Source organism: Cynoglossus semilaevis, chromosome 3, assembly GCF_000523025.1.
Source record: "Cynoglossus semilaevis isolate Cse_v1.0 chromosome 3, Cse_v1.0, whole genome shotgun sequence".
In the NCBI taxonomy this organism is placed as follows: Eukaryota; Metazoa; Chordata; class Actinopteri; order Pleuronectiformes; family Cynoglossidae; genus Cynoglossus; species Cynoglossus semilaevis.
This window is the reverse complement of record NC_024309.1, coordinates 9,888,716-9,903,712: the sequence shown is the minus strand read 5'-3', so window position 1 is coordinate 9,903,712 and position 14,997 is coordinate 9,888,716. Positions and strand designations below refer to the sequence as shown.

Genomic DNA, 14,997 nt, shown 5'->3' with positions numbered 1-14,997 from the left:
AAATCAGGATTTTTCAGCCTCAGATCACGAATGAACTGAAGGATTTTTCTTGTACCTTTTTCAAATGTTTGACAAACGTCTGGACTGTTGTTTTAAACTTCAGGGACCAAAATCCTTCACCAGCTGTTTTTCCTGCTCAGTTCCATTCGTGTCACGTTGTCAACTGTCAAATCTGGGCCTTTCGCCAACAGGATGCTCTGATTCTGTGAGCTGCACCTGTTGTCTGTTTGCTAAACCCGATCACCAGTAGAGGGCGACAGCAGGGTCACTTTGATTGTGGCTAATCTAAGTAAGGCTATCACCAATGAGGTTAATGTGGACATGGCCTTCCTGGTGATGTCATAACTACTAAAGCTAACGCCAGTCTTGATTAAAACTGAAAGATGCAATCAGTTCTTGACTGCAGACAGGAAGTGGTGATCGGGTAGAGCACAGTGACAGGAAATGGTACTACGGTGACTGCACTTCTCGGAAGCCCCACCCTGTGCTGTGCCTTCAGTCCTACCACACTGATGTCACGTCTGTTTCTTTTGACAATTTTTTTTCTTGTTCTAATGCCTGAAGGACCTGTCGTTTTACACTCTGCTGCCCACCTGTGGTGAAACTGATAAACCACCCACTGTTTTTTTTACCTGCTGAGGAAGCGTCTGACTCCACAGCCTGAGGAAATGGAGGGAGACGGACTGGTGGACATGCATCTCTGTTCACAACTGAAGACCTAATGGGACTTGAACCCTAAAACTGGTGCTTAACTTTTCTCTGAGATGTTAAAGGTGAAGTTCAGTATTTTTAGTGTGGTTGTAAAAAATACTGATGAAGCACAGAAACACTCTCCAAAACTAAAGAAACATGAGCGCAGCACTTTTTGCCTCTTTTTTTTAAATAAGTTCAAATTTAGTTTTTAATTATTATAAATAAATGTCACCAACAGAGGGCGCTCGTAGTGCATAGAACTGTGTCAGTTAGTCAAAACCAGACTAAGAAAATTTGGACTTGCCCTTTTACTGTTTATCTAAATCATGCGATCAAACAACTTTTCACTTTGTTCCTTTCACTTTACAACCGTCACTCCTACTGCCTTCAATTTATGTTAAGAGTTTAATTTTAAAATCTGTTATTGTTTTGAGTAAAACCAACATTTAATGGAAGCAGCTTTTTTAATATAAAATTTCCTTGGGTGACTCAAATTATGTGGCTCCCTCCGGAGGCACTTGGAAGGAGGTATTTTGAAAAGCTCAGTTGCATTCTGCAGTCAATTCCCCCCTAAAATATAAATCATAAAATAGTGAGACCTGTGTCATCTAATCAGGTCTTTCTAAAGTTTGTCTGTTTATGCAAAAAAATTAAGCAGAGAAAGGTAGAGAAAAAAAAACTAATAATTTACATGAATAAGTTCAACACGATTGGTGCAAATACACATTAGTATGATGTCATCAAAGTCTAGATCCATCAGTCCATTTATTTGATTTGGTTTGTATTGGTGTTTGGTAACGAGCTGAACACCTCCTGGCCATGCTCTTCATTATAGCTGCTTCTTTAAAAACAAACTTGTGAATTTTTTTTTTTCGGGGATGTGAAGGTGACACGTGTTGAGCCTTTCTGTGCTGCAGGTTTATTTATGGTTTTCTGACCAGATTAAACAACTGTGTTTAATTTTCTTCCTCCTCTGGACCACGGTTTCCTCCGATGTTACTGGTGCTGATTTTGTATCTGGACTTTGTATGTTTATTTTTGTTGTTAAGTGATAAAAGTTAATAAACAATTCAATTGTTTTCTTCAGTATATCACACGTTTGCTGGAACTTTTACTGTTGGACATCATTTGACAACAGATGCACTGATTTTTAACAATGGCGTTCAGTGCAGTGTTTTACTAACTATAGTCTTTATCCAAACAGTGAACTGTATCAATAAAATCCTGAACCTACATTTTTATTCCTTGTACTTCCATACATTCAACAATGTTTTATCTGTTGCCAAGAATTTGGACTTTAACATTTCCCTTGATTATGTTTATGGACAACAAACACTTGATATGAACCTCAGGCACCATCTTTGTAATGTAATTCTGCACAACAACAGTGGGGGGCAGCAGTACCACAATTGCACACATTTGGTATCATTTTGGTATTTTCCTTATAAACATCAAGGGAGTCCATTTTTACAGAAATCTTTCCTTGGTTTTATTTATCACACATTTAGAAAATGAACCACACTATACAAATGTCCAGCGTCATCGGGTGTTCAGCGTGAAACCCGGCGACCTCCAACCAAACACTGACACAACCTTCCGCAGGAGAAGCAGTGACAGCAGCACCACCTCCTGGGGATTCAAAGTCAAGACTGGGCGTGGATTTGGTGGCATGTCGTGCAGTGGACTGCGTTCGGCCGACCTCCGATTCAACGGATATTACGATTTCTTTTTTTGTTTTCATTTAAACATGTTTGCAGTGGCGCTGGGGGGCAGTAGCATGCAAAAACCTTCGGATGCGTCTCTCCTCTGATTGGCTACGTCATTACATTTAGCGCTATGTAAATAAAGACGTGAGATCAGATTTCACTGTCTTCTCTGTTTTAGAGTCTGGTTATTTACAGTATTACAACAGAAAGTGTGTCCGAGTTCTGCTGAGGGCCAGCGCCTGGAGACCAGATTTCCCCGTCTCAACAGCAGGGGGCGAGGCAGAAACGGCACGCCCACTGTTTTTGCTTTCTCTCTTTTGCACTCTCACTCAGGTCGACAGAGTGATCTGGCGATCGGCGACACACTCACAAATGTCCGCCGATCAGAGGGATCCACACTTTATTTACTCAGACATTAAAAAAAAGAAACAAATCAAATCAAATAAAAATGAGGTGGGCGGGGCAATGAAGAAGGAAGGGGAGTTGGGCGGAGCTTAAGCCAGGTAGCTGTATGTGTCCTTCTCCCCGTCCACTCGCTCCAGATACTCCTTTTCTATCAGGATGTCAATGCATTTCTGTCCACAAGAGGGAGACAAAACACACCACAACCATTACCACCCAGTGCACAAACAAAAGGGAAAAAAACAAAACAAAACAGTGGCTCAGTGGAGACACCACTACTCACACCGACTATTTTTGTGTGTTTTTGTTTCATGTTTACACACTGCTATATTTGGTTTGGATCTTGGTTTTGCAGCGAGCTGTAAACGGATTGGCCCAACATGTTTTTTAGACCTTCAGTGGTTTTCCCCTTGACTTTGGCAGAAGATAAGCACAACTATCAAACAAATCACTAACTGGAAATATAACACTGGACCGTCAGCCGCACCTTAATAAAAATAACTATTCACGACCTTAATTCATATTATATTTTAAAATGAACCAAAGATCACAGTGTTAGAGCAAAATAAGGATAAATTGAGCCCCCTGCTGCCCCACACTGGTATTGCAGCCAAAAGTAATGTTTTAGAATGACTTTAAAGAGATTGAAGGAGGTTTTACATGATTTGTACAGAGCCTCTGCTGGACGCTCCGTTTGTTCAAGTGTGTTACCTTAATGACGGGGACTCTGGGTTTGAATCGTGATGACAGCTGGTTGAGAACTTCAGCCAGAAGCTGCTGATGTTTCAGGACTTTCCTCATCTTCATAATCCTGACAATGGCCGCCTGAACAAAACAAATTCATTTAGTCGGGTTAATGAAAATGAGGACTGGGATATTATTACTGTAACAGAATAATTTACAAAGAAGTGCAGCAGGGCTGTCGAAGCATCTATGAACAATAAACTGGTCATGAAGTTGAATTGAACTCCATTGATTGGATAATAATGAAGTTGGAAGGCGACGCCCTCCCCGTACCTGAATAAGAAGCTTTCTGTCCTCCTCGATGTTCTTGTGAGTCGTCTCCTGCTCCTGTTTCTGCTCCGTCTTCATGGGGACGTTGATGTTCACCCTCAGCTTCTTACTGCAAACAATCCACAGCAGTTTGAGCAAGTAAAAAAAAAAATTAAAAATCACCAACCAAGAATTGTGCAGTTCACGCTCCACTCACTTCTTGTATCCTAGGAAAAGTTTGATGACGGTGTCAGGTTTGAACTCCACCTCATCCACGTTGGCGTTCTCGTCCTCCAACACCTAACGCAGATTACACAGAAGGGAGTCAGGTGAGTGATGACATCATTCTTACTCCATGAGGAAAAAGTGTGAACTTTTTAAATTAAATATGGAGTTTAGATTATTATTGTCTTTTGATTATTACGGTACTGTTACTGTAAAAGAGTGTGGTCTTTCAATTGACACAGCTTTTGACTGAGGTGGTAATGTTATGGTGCCATCTGCTGGTCAGAATTCAAATCAACAAATGAGGCACTGAGACTGGAACACGTTTGTTTGACTCACCAGCAGCTTTGACTTTAACAAAATTTGCAGAACCTGAACCAGAATATCCTGAGGAACAAACATTGCAGAACCTGAACCAGAATATCCTGAAGAACACAAACACAGAGAAAGGTCAGAGGAAGGTCAGTGAGGTCACACATTCAGCAGTGAAACTGAGAAGCTGAAGTCTTTTCTTGGTTTGAGGTCACACATTCAGCAGTGAAACTGCTTTGTTGGTCCATATATGAATGACCACTCACAGTTTTGATCTGAGTGCTGTCTGTGAGCTGCTGCACAGTGTAACTGTCCTCCGTGTTGTACTGCAGCAGGATGGCCATCTGGAAGGTGGAGGCCTGCAGTGTGTACCTGTAAACAACAACAACAACAGGATATTATTCCTTTGTTTTAGTTAACAGGTTGATGGGTCCGATTAAAACAAATTCTCCTAAACATCCACTTCCTCCTCCACGTCCTGCAGCACCGAAGCATAGGTACCTGTTCTTGAAGCAGTTGGTGACCAGCTCTCCTTTGGACAGGTGATAGAGCCAAGTCAACTTCCTGCCACTGTGTCTGCTGGCGTAGAAGGCGGTGAAACGCTGATAACTTCGCTCCAGCTGCAAAGACACAGTGAGGCGTTCGTTACAGTTCACCAGACTTTAACATGATTTGTGTTTTTTTTTTCTTCAAAAACTCTAAATCCAAGCAGAGAAGAGTCGTACCTCTGAGGGCAGAGCAAAGGTGCAGGACTGCTGGAAAGGCCACGACCCAGAGCTTAGAACCTGGATACTGAAGTCCACTGGAACAGAACCAGACCGTACACAGCTTTTCAGGTTGCGTTCAACCACAATGCTCATCGTCGTCTGATTTAAGCTCTCCCCCTTTATTTCTTCTGGGCCTGTTTTCACTAAACCTTTCATTCAACATTCCATAGATGGCGCTGTCCACTCATTTGTTTTATAGAAGTGAATTTGAACATGGCTGCCTACTGGAGTTTTTTAATGGACTTTGCAGGTTCTTAGTAAACTGCTCATTAATATAGGTTTTTATTATAACTTCAACATAAACGAACGTTTGGAACTTAATGTAATATGAGAAAAAAAAACTAAAAGTTGGCGCACAGAACCATTCATAGATTTGTTTGTCTTTTGTCCTGACAAATACACACATTTAACAAGGTGTGTGTGTGTGTGTGTGTGTGTGTGTTGTGACTCACAGTCCAAAGGCTCAGAGTTGGTCAGGTGTTTCTTGAACTGTTCATTTAGGTCTTTACTGACGCCGATGTCCTGGAACATTCTCTGCAGTTTGGACGTGTATTCAAAGCCACAGGCTTGCTGCAGAAAAACAAAACAAACGACAGTTCAGCTCCAACTCCTTCACTGATTCTATCAAAGCTCCGTCTCCACGGGTCAGACCTTGAGTTTGGAGATCATGCTGGCCTCGGCGTCATCACTGGCGCTGTTCTGATGGACCAGACGTTTGGCTAACATCTTAGCGTAAAACTTTTGGAAAACGTCTTTGTCCTCAATGTATTTGAACACAACCATCTAGAGAAAACAAAAATCTCATCAACACTCAGGTTCAGCATGTGTGTCAAATGTTTAGATTTCCCACTGATTAGTTATTGATTCATGTCGCAGCGTGTCAACTTTACCACTTGGTTGAGTGTGTCCTCCAGTTCGGCCTCTTCTGGATTTTTAGAGCTAAAAGATAAAACACAAACTGAGTCTTTGTCTGCTTTCACAGTGACTGAATTAACATCGATTAGAACCCAGCTGTGAAACGCCATCATGCGCACACACACGTGTGTCATGTGACCCTCACCTCTTCTTCAGTAGAGAATCGCAGTATCTGGCGAGCAGCTCGGGGGATTTGCTGGAGGACTGAGCCATTCTGGTGACGGCGTTGTTGTTGATGAATCGACCGCACGCCTGCAGAAAAGATGTTTCAGTTTTAGAGCCGTTACATTTTCCAGGTTTGATGTGAAGTTAAAACGGTCAGACAAGTCACTGACTTTATCCAATGCAGCCACAAAGCCGGCGTCGTTGTTGAAGGCAGACATGACTAAGGCGTTGTATTTCTTATGGACGTCCAGCGTGGTCTGAACGTACACTTTAGGATCCTGCAGCAAACACACACACAAACACACACACACGTTACCTTCAGGTACGTTTTCTATCATTAGAAATAAAACCTACTGCACTGAAGAGAAAGAAATGTAAATGTCTCAAGCGTGGACTACAAACGCAGACGTACGTTCTTCCGCCCCCCCTCCCCCCACTTCTCAAAGGCAGCCAAGCCTTGGTTGTGGATGTGTGTCTCCAGAAGCTTCTTCAGCTCACCAAGACCGTCCGTGATCCGTGACACGAGGTTGTACATGCGCCCCAGATCTAGAAAAAGAAAGATTCGATTTTAAGTCCCTCCGTAACAAAACAGGAACTGGATTTTTTTTTTTATTGTATTTTCAGCCGACCTTCGTTCTTGTCAGCGTCCAAAAGGTTCTGAAATTCCGTGTGGAAGATCTCCAGATGTTTCTCGATGAGGACCTGCTCACACTTGCGTGCCAGCTCGTCCTGGGTGGATTCGTGGAGGTAAACTTGGACGCGCCGCTGCTCCTCCAGCAGCCGAGCCTCAGCCTGCAGGAAGGAAAAGACAAAACAAAACAAAAAACCTCCAGCAGCCGAGCCTCAGCCTGCAGGTTGGAAAAGAAAAAAACTATGTTTATTCCAGAATAAATCTCTGTATGTTATCCTTCCTTGGTCAGGAGAGTTGAGGTGAGAAGAAATGCCCGGCGGTGTTCACCTTCTTCATGTACTCAGTGACAGGGTTCTGCTGCAGGAACTCTGTGCTCTCTCGTGTGTAGAAGCGCTCCGTGTCGGTGAGGAACTGACACTCGAAGTACTCTTTGTAGACGGACAGTGTCGGGCCTTTGGCAAAGGCGTCCTCCTCGTTCAGGCCCAGCTCCACTTTAGGAGGAAATCATTTTTAAACATTTTTAGTCTCTGAGCCGCCGACTTTCGGGTGATGATTCTGAGCTGCGGGAAAGGGATTTACCGTAAGACTGAACCACGCCGCTGATCAGTCTGGTGTTAATGGTCTCACCGTTCCTCTCTCTCTCTATCAGCTTCAACACTGCATTTGTCACCTGCACAGATTTGAAAATGACTTCATGTTTGTCATTGTTACTACACATCAAAGAAAACGTGAGTGAAGAGAATACAGGCCACAGGGTCAACAAAGACCTGTCTGTTCCTCACTTCCTGTGTACACACAGAACTAAAGCGTACCTGTTTGTTGAGGGGTCGGAATAAACACTCTCTCCAAGTCACAAGTGCCAGCTGAGAGGAAGAGACAGAGACAGAATTTGAGTTTAAAGATCTAGACCAAAAACTGCATGTCAGTCTGTAACGTTGGTCTATAAAACATCAACGCTGACGTTTCATTCAGAAATGATAAAATTACAGCTGCACCATTAGTCTCAGTGTGTGTTTATGGCAAATGCAACTAAAAACGCATCAATACAAATCCATAACTGTCCAGTTCCATCTCCATGGTTCCTACAGACCATCACTGTTTAGGACTTACAGAGTAGATCTCATAAATGCCCTTGCGTCCTTCGTCACACTCCCGTCTGACCCAGTGGCGGTTGAGGTAGGCACAGATCCCGTTGAGGACCTTACTAGAGAAACGATAGTCCTCCCACTGCTGGGTGTAAAATTTGAGAACGCACTCATCCATTAAGTCCTCGCCGTCCTGAAACAAGGACCAACCAGAGAGAGGTCATTAACACAGGAAATGACAACGACTGTGTGAGGCAGAGCTGCCGGTGTGTGCAGGCTCACCTTTAACAGGCTGGTCAAATAGTTCTTCAAAAACTCCTTGAGGCGTTTGTAGAGCTCCAGGCCCACAAACTGAGCGCCCCCTGGAGTGGTGGACTTTTTGGAGGGTTTGGCAGGAGGCCCTGAGCCCCGGGCATGGCTGGACTGGTGGACACTGGTGCAATAGTTATATACATGTCTGAGAGAAGAGTTAAGGACCTAAGAACATGGGGTGAAACCACATTACTTCAACTGAAACACTGGAGAACATGTGCACGAATCAGAGAATCTCTGACACCACAGGAAGTTTACAAGTTTAGCTGGAGAGTTTAAAAACTATGTTGATGAAACTACTTCTCTCTAAATGTGACACATCAGTAAACTTCCTGATGATAATATGACCTCGGTCACATTCAAGATCGTTGGTCGATTACAGTGCTTTTTAAAAGAAAGAAAATGGTGCAAAGTATATTGCTAGAGTTGCTAAATATATCGTCATTGACTGAGACAACATGACGGTCAGGAAAATGTTAACTGGTGTCATATATCCATCAGACTGACAAATATTTATATAGGATTAATATTATTATATTGTTTATTTTTAAAACCAGATCGTAACTTTTCTCAGGGTTTTACTGTAACAGATGTCGTCCAGTCTAGTCTACAGTTTGGTTGAGAATATCAAGCAGCCTAAACCGGTACCACTTCTCTCCTCTTTCTGAGGTCACACACTGACATCACAGGATACGTGTACAGTTCCATGTAGCGCGACTTGGCCATGCTTTGCCGCGTGTACACCTGCTGGATGCCAGCCCGCAGGTCGTCCCATATCTGGTCCAGGCCTATCTGTTTCAGTCCATGGGGGTTCTGGGTCCTGTTGGAGGACATTGTCTTCACCTGGCTTCCTCCTCCTCCTCCCTCAGTGCCCTCCCGTTCCTGCTCCGCCGAGGGTCCTCCCCTCGCCTCCTCTCCTCAGATGATTTCTGTGCTGACGTTCTCTGCTCTCAGAGTGTGCAGTCCATCAGGTGGCGGTGGTGGCAGTGGGTCAGGAAGATGGTCTGAAGTGTTCTGAGATGGGAGGAAATCCCACTCAGCAACAGCAGGGTGGCGCTGTCTGCCACTCCTCCACCTAAAAGCTTGGGCACTTCTTACAAGATGACCTGAAAAAATAAAAAATGAGAAACAGAATTAATTTTATTTTGTACAAAAATAGACCAAGAACGTTTTCATCCATTATTGAATATTCCTGTCAGTAAACCACTGGTAACTTTCCATTTCATGTTGAAACCTTAAATGATAATAGCACGATTAAAGAGTACGATGGTGTGTTTCTTTTTTGTTTTTTCAGACATTAAAGTTTGGTTTAACAAGACTGACCTTTTAAAGAATCTGATCCTGTTGACCAAATACTTCCATCAAACACAGACTCAGACTTCTGCCCGTGTTGGCAGCAGTTCTACACCTGGCTCTGATCCCTGCAGACACTGCTACAGACCACACCCTGTCACTGAAGTGGACTAATGACAGATTAGTCCACTTCAGCGTCTCCATCATCCACTAACTCCTGTCAGGACAGCACACGTCACACTCCGTATGCACCAACATTATTATTTATCTTTTTTTATCTTTCATCAAGTTGTAACTTGCTGAAGTCGAGGCCTACAGGCTCAGTAAATTCAACTCATCAGATACGTCCACCACAACAGACCTACAGACACTACACATCCCAGTGTGCACTGCAAAAGCTGATGCAATAGTTTTCTAACTCACAGCCTGTGTTCATTTCAGATGCTGCTGGTGAATCCCTGCAGCAGCAAAGAAACCTGAAAGGTTGTGACAAACATGGACGACACAGAAAAGACTTCTCCTCCGTCTCTTATATTAAACTCCATCATTGCTTTGTTTTGATTGTAACTGTACCTTCAGAATATGATTTATAGTGAGGCCTTATAAACCTGACATTTGACTCCAGCTGATTAATGTGAATTATTTGCAAATGATCACAAAATACTTTGACACACAATGCAAAAGAAATCATTTAATTGTCTGCAGGAAACATTATTCAAGTCTGGACAAAACATGCGTAAACATTTTTTATTAAATGTGACTCAGTCTTCATAAAAAGCTGTATTCAAACATGGATTAATTTCCAACAATTTCATAAAAGATGAAGAACACAGACTGACCTACAGAATATCTGATCGTCACAGAATATTTTGCAGGTTTGCATTCATCACATAAGTTCAACATGATATGAAGCTGCCACCGTCAACAAGAACCACTGCGTTTCATAGGGAACGTTCCTGGTGCTACGAGGTGCATATGGTTTGTGTGAAGAAGCTTAAAGAAGCAGAGACAGAAGCAGGGTGTTTGGTTAGAATCTGCTGCGTACATGTAGGCTGTAAGGCAGGGCTGCTATATTTAGAAAAGCCAGTCATGCAGTGCTGCCCCCCTCTGGACATTAACAGAAATTAGGATCAGAGACTCAGGAGCTGACCCAGGTGCAGCACTCAGGCCCATGTCCTGAACTAATGAACGGACGGCAGATGAACAGAGTATGTCTTTAGAACACCAGGTCGGAAAATTCCTTTTGTGTCCTGAAGTTTTTCCCTTTCAAAAGTTGTGATTAGAGCGTCTGTGTGCGTCCTGACACGATGTGAGCAGTCCTGGCCCATATGGGGTTCTACCAGGTTCAGCCCAGGCCCAATCCAGGTTCCGCTCCTCTTCAGCACATCCTTGTTCTGCTCAGAAAAGATCGGCCACTCTTATGTAGCTACCTGAGGTGCTCCGACAGTCGCCATGACAACTGGGGCAGACAATATGTGCAACTAGCCATTGGACTACGGAGGCAAGAGCGTCTCTCTTTCTCTGTGTGCATCTATTCATCAGTGGTAAGAAAAGGTGCCCTTCACAGAAGCAGCAGCGGGGCTGTGATCAGGTTACAAATTCCCACACTGGGAGGCACTACATGCGCTGTGTGTCCAGACAGTATCTGATTTATGATCACCTCAGCCCTGTGACAACACGGGGTGACGAGGGTGTTTTCTGAGTGGCGACACTTCATAGAAAGTTTGTTGTGAAAGGAGAATCCCGTGAGGAGGATAACACGTTGTGCTCTGACACGCGGAAAAAAACAGGCAGCGTCGAAAAGGTCATGCATCGTTTCAGAGAACCGCTGCGCTATTACTGTCCGAGCCCCTGAAAACACACTGTCAACAAGGAGCATATAGATCCTGTTGATGTTGGTGTTGATGGTGAGGTTAATGAAACCAAATAAAACCAGGGACTGACTATGGATGTAAGTACTTGCTAATCCTCAGTGACAAACACATTTATATTCTGCATTTGTTTGTTCTAGAAAACCTTCACAAAATCTTGTTTTCAGGTTCTTGGATCATGTCTTCCATGGCTGCTGTGGTCATCATTATCATCTAGTCAGGATGAACTTCTCAACTGCACAAAGGCTTTAGGCCTCGTGTTGTCTTACTGTAAAACCATTTCAGTGACTCCCAGACAGATCTGGTTCTAGACCTGAGTAAGATGAGACGCTGGTGTGAGTCTGTTTCTCAGTGTCAGCTTTTAAAACTTCAAGAATTTGGGGCTGCTGTGATAATGTTCGTCCAACGCTCACCTTAAAAATAAAAACGACAACTTAATAACCTACATATAAAAATTATTTTTAAAAAAGTATGTAAACAACACAGACACAAGTTCCCGTTCTGTTCATATGAACCCTGAAAAGAAACATGTGGCATTATTTAAATAATTAATTAATGACTTTTCTATTTTCCCCCAGTGAGTAAAAAACATGGTGTTCATCATGTAGCTGTTTTAGCATATCATATGTTACAAATATTATGTACTAAAAAAAGTGTTCAGAAAGGCAGCCATGCTGGTGTGTGTATGTGTGTAATGATAAAATGAGTAGGTGGCAGCGAGGAAGAACGTTTCATTAGTGTAAGCAGCAGCTTTTGATTTCTGCTGCCCAGCTCAGCATTTAGCAGCAGCCACAGCAGAGATGCTCTCAGCTCTGGCTTGACTTTGAAACAACTGTTCTGTCGTCAGTACAAAATCACCAGGCACATATTAAGCAGGCCGACCTGGATAGGTCAGACCAGGTGAAGGTAGAAGACAGTTATTGTAGCCTACTGCTGCTTTGAAAGTCCAATTATTAGTCAGCCCATTATTGATATTTATTATTTGTTTAATTAGCTACCTAACGAACTACTCATCTCATATTCTTTTCCACAGAGTTTGTAAACATCTGTAAATTTACATCAGAGTTGCTGATTGGCTGCTGCTGCTTTTTTTTCTCCTTTTAGCCTTTTACATTTCATTAGTAACCACTGTTCTGACACAATAGAACTGTGGCAATAAAAGTCACTATAAGGCAGGCATGAAATGCTGACACTGTGAAACATATTTACACACAAAAAAATCACAATGTTATTGTTGAGATCCTCTAGTTTCACAAACTGACACCACGAGTATAGCAGCCGAGCCTCTCTTATGTTCAGACAAATTTAAAGCAGACTATTTTGTCTTTGTTAAATTTTCAGTTCAAATACATTTAAAAGTAAATTTAACTTCAGTAAATTAACTTCCATTTTTGGAGCAGCTTTAAAGCTTCCCTTTCTGACATACCTTCTGCTTCAATGCCCAGGTCTCATCAGTCAACATTCTTCTCATGTTGATATACACCAGGGCACCATTATGGTTCCTATTCAAATAGCATTAACAGTAGACATATCAAATTCATTCTAAAAATTTGAACTAATTTTTAGAATTCTGGTCAATCTAAATGTAACAGTAAGCTGTATACCTGAACTTTGGCGACATAGTGTCATACTGTCTTTGAAGGCTTTGAAATGTAAATGATGTAAGTTCAATTACAGTACATAAGGTCATTAAAAAACTCTTGAGTTCCAGACAATTACTGAAACACGTGCAGTGTTTACCTGAACAAATGGCACCACATGGGGTTTCCTTGTCTCTGCTCTTTTGTCAACTCACATGGATAGATATGTATTCATCTTTCGATTGTTGATATTACTCTAGCAACTGTATCTTACAGTAAAAAGTCAAGGCTTTCAAAAAATGAATTGTCTAAACAGTTGTCCAGAATAACTGTCATAACTGTTCAGTAGCGCTGTAATGGGTCTATATTTCCCTGGCTAAACAAGCTCACCTAAAAAGCAGCTCAATGCTAACGAATTAAGATTCATTCTGGGATACTTTGGAATGTGTAATGTTTCAATACAAGGCAAAATATGGGTGCTTTCACCAGGTGCATTTGTTAGCTCCATCAAATTTAAATGGAGCAAACAGATCTATGCCTACAGACTGTGACGAAATCTGTCAACAACCACGAATAAATACCTTCTGTTAAGTTGCAATCTGTGAACTGGGATACCGTTCTCGTTTTAAGGTGTTTGATAACCCAAAAAAAAATCGTGACCCATAAGTGGGTCCTGACCTAGTTTTTGGAAATTATGAGTCTAGTCAAAGCCTATGTTTGATTGATTTGATTCAACTGTATAAACACCAGAGATTGTGTATGAACCCCGTATCAGGACCAAATCACCATTCTTCACTCTGACCTGGAGCTAAGAATATGGCTTGAGCTCTATTAGGCTCAGCAAAAGTTACCACATAAATAAACGATATGAAAAAAAGAACACATGATGACGTTTTTCATCGCATTGCGTTGCGGGGTTTACGGAACACAGCCTGCTACGCAACACTGTTAGCTCCTCAAGCTTAATTAGCCTGTTAGCTCATGTGAATTGGCTCTGTATCAAACCATGAACTCTGATTCTCGTCATGTTTGATATGAAGTAAATCATAAAGTATGATTTTAGAACATATCAAAAATAGACGCGATTTTAACACACATGAGGGGGGACGAAGAAGGCCAGACTGTCTGTGTTGCGGCTGTAAAATGGCAGCCTTTAGCTTCTCTTCGCTGTGCTAATAATGAGTCAGGAAAACACTGCGCTAGCAACTTGGCAATAGCAGCTAGCTCTCGTCAGGGTACGTTCGCGTTTGTCTAACAAAATCTTGAAACTTACCATGGTAAAATGTGTCGTGATGGCTGGTAAACTCTGTGTTTGCCTTCTCTCGTTGTTCTTTTTTCCTATGGGATCAGTTCCACTGCCGCTATTCGCGTCTCTTTTCTCCTCCTCTGCGTGTTTTTGCTCTTGTTGCTAACTGCGACCGCGGCTGCGCTTCGTTCGCACAAAGATCAGCTCAGTAGCCACCAAATCAGGACGCATTCACGAGTCATCGGAAATGTTGATGATAAAGCCATTACGCCGGAATCATACGTTTTTAAAGTAAAAACATTTTATAAACATTTCGAAAGACCGTTAATTTCCTCATTGTAGGATCTTTAAGGTCCAATAATCTAATCATTGTAAGATTTGATGTGATTCGAGTCTATATCTTCAACTTTATTTCATTTTCTTGCACCTTCATATGTACACCAAACGTTCAGATTTTTTTAAAGAAAAGGTTTTACGGTCTTCATCTTTTTCAGTTTAAAACGCCTGTCCAATGCATTTTTTAAAAAAAAACGAAAAAATCTCAAACGAATATGAACAAAAATAATACAGAAATATATATACAAATTAACAGGTACCTACGTTTGTTTTAATATTTGGTCCATATCCATTATTTGTAAATTCCCGGTTTTAACTGGTTACGTGAACGCACCTTGAGCGTCACAGAATGGCGTCTTCAGTGAGGACTACAAACATGACAGATTAGAAGAGCAGAGCTGAAACGCATGCGCAATACAGTGCCTCAGTCACCTAACATGACATTTTCAGTGTTAATGCAGAACT

At 42.2% G+C, this 14,997-nt stretch overlaps 1 protein-coding gene across 1 annotated transcript; it reads right to left on the bottom strand.

Annotated features, from left to right (window-relative positions):
- Positions 1-1,120: 1,120 nt before the first annotated feature.
- Positions 1,121-14,425, bottom strand: LOC103377187 (cullin-1). The gene is made up of 22 exons (XM_008307887.3): positions 14,224-14,425; positions 8,901-9,312; positions 8,177-8,351; positions 7,920-8,087; positions 7,622-7,672; positions 7,389-7,479; positions 7,137-7,300; positions 6,808-6,970; positions 6,591-6,724; positions 6,349-6,456; positions 6,159-6,265; positions 5,989-6,037; positions 5,750-5,881; positions 5,551-5,668; positions 5,057-5,133; positions 4,833-4,951; positions 4,598-4,703; positions 4,359-4,406; positions 4,012-4,094; positions 3,819-3,924; positions 3,513-3,626; positions 1,121-2,974 (listed from the first exon to the last, which is right to left on the bottom strand). Exons 2-22 carry the CDS (start codon positions 9,038-9,040, stop codon positions 2,894-2,896), a joined length of 2,334 nt encoding a protein of 777 aa, XP_008306109.1. The 5' UTR covers positions 9,041-9,312; positions 14,224-14,425; the 3' UTR covers positions 1,121-2,893.
- Positions 14,426-14,997: the final 572 nt, after the last annotated feature.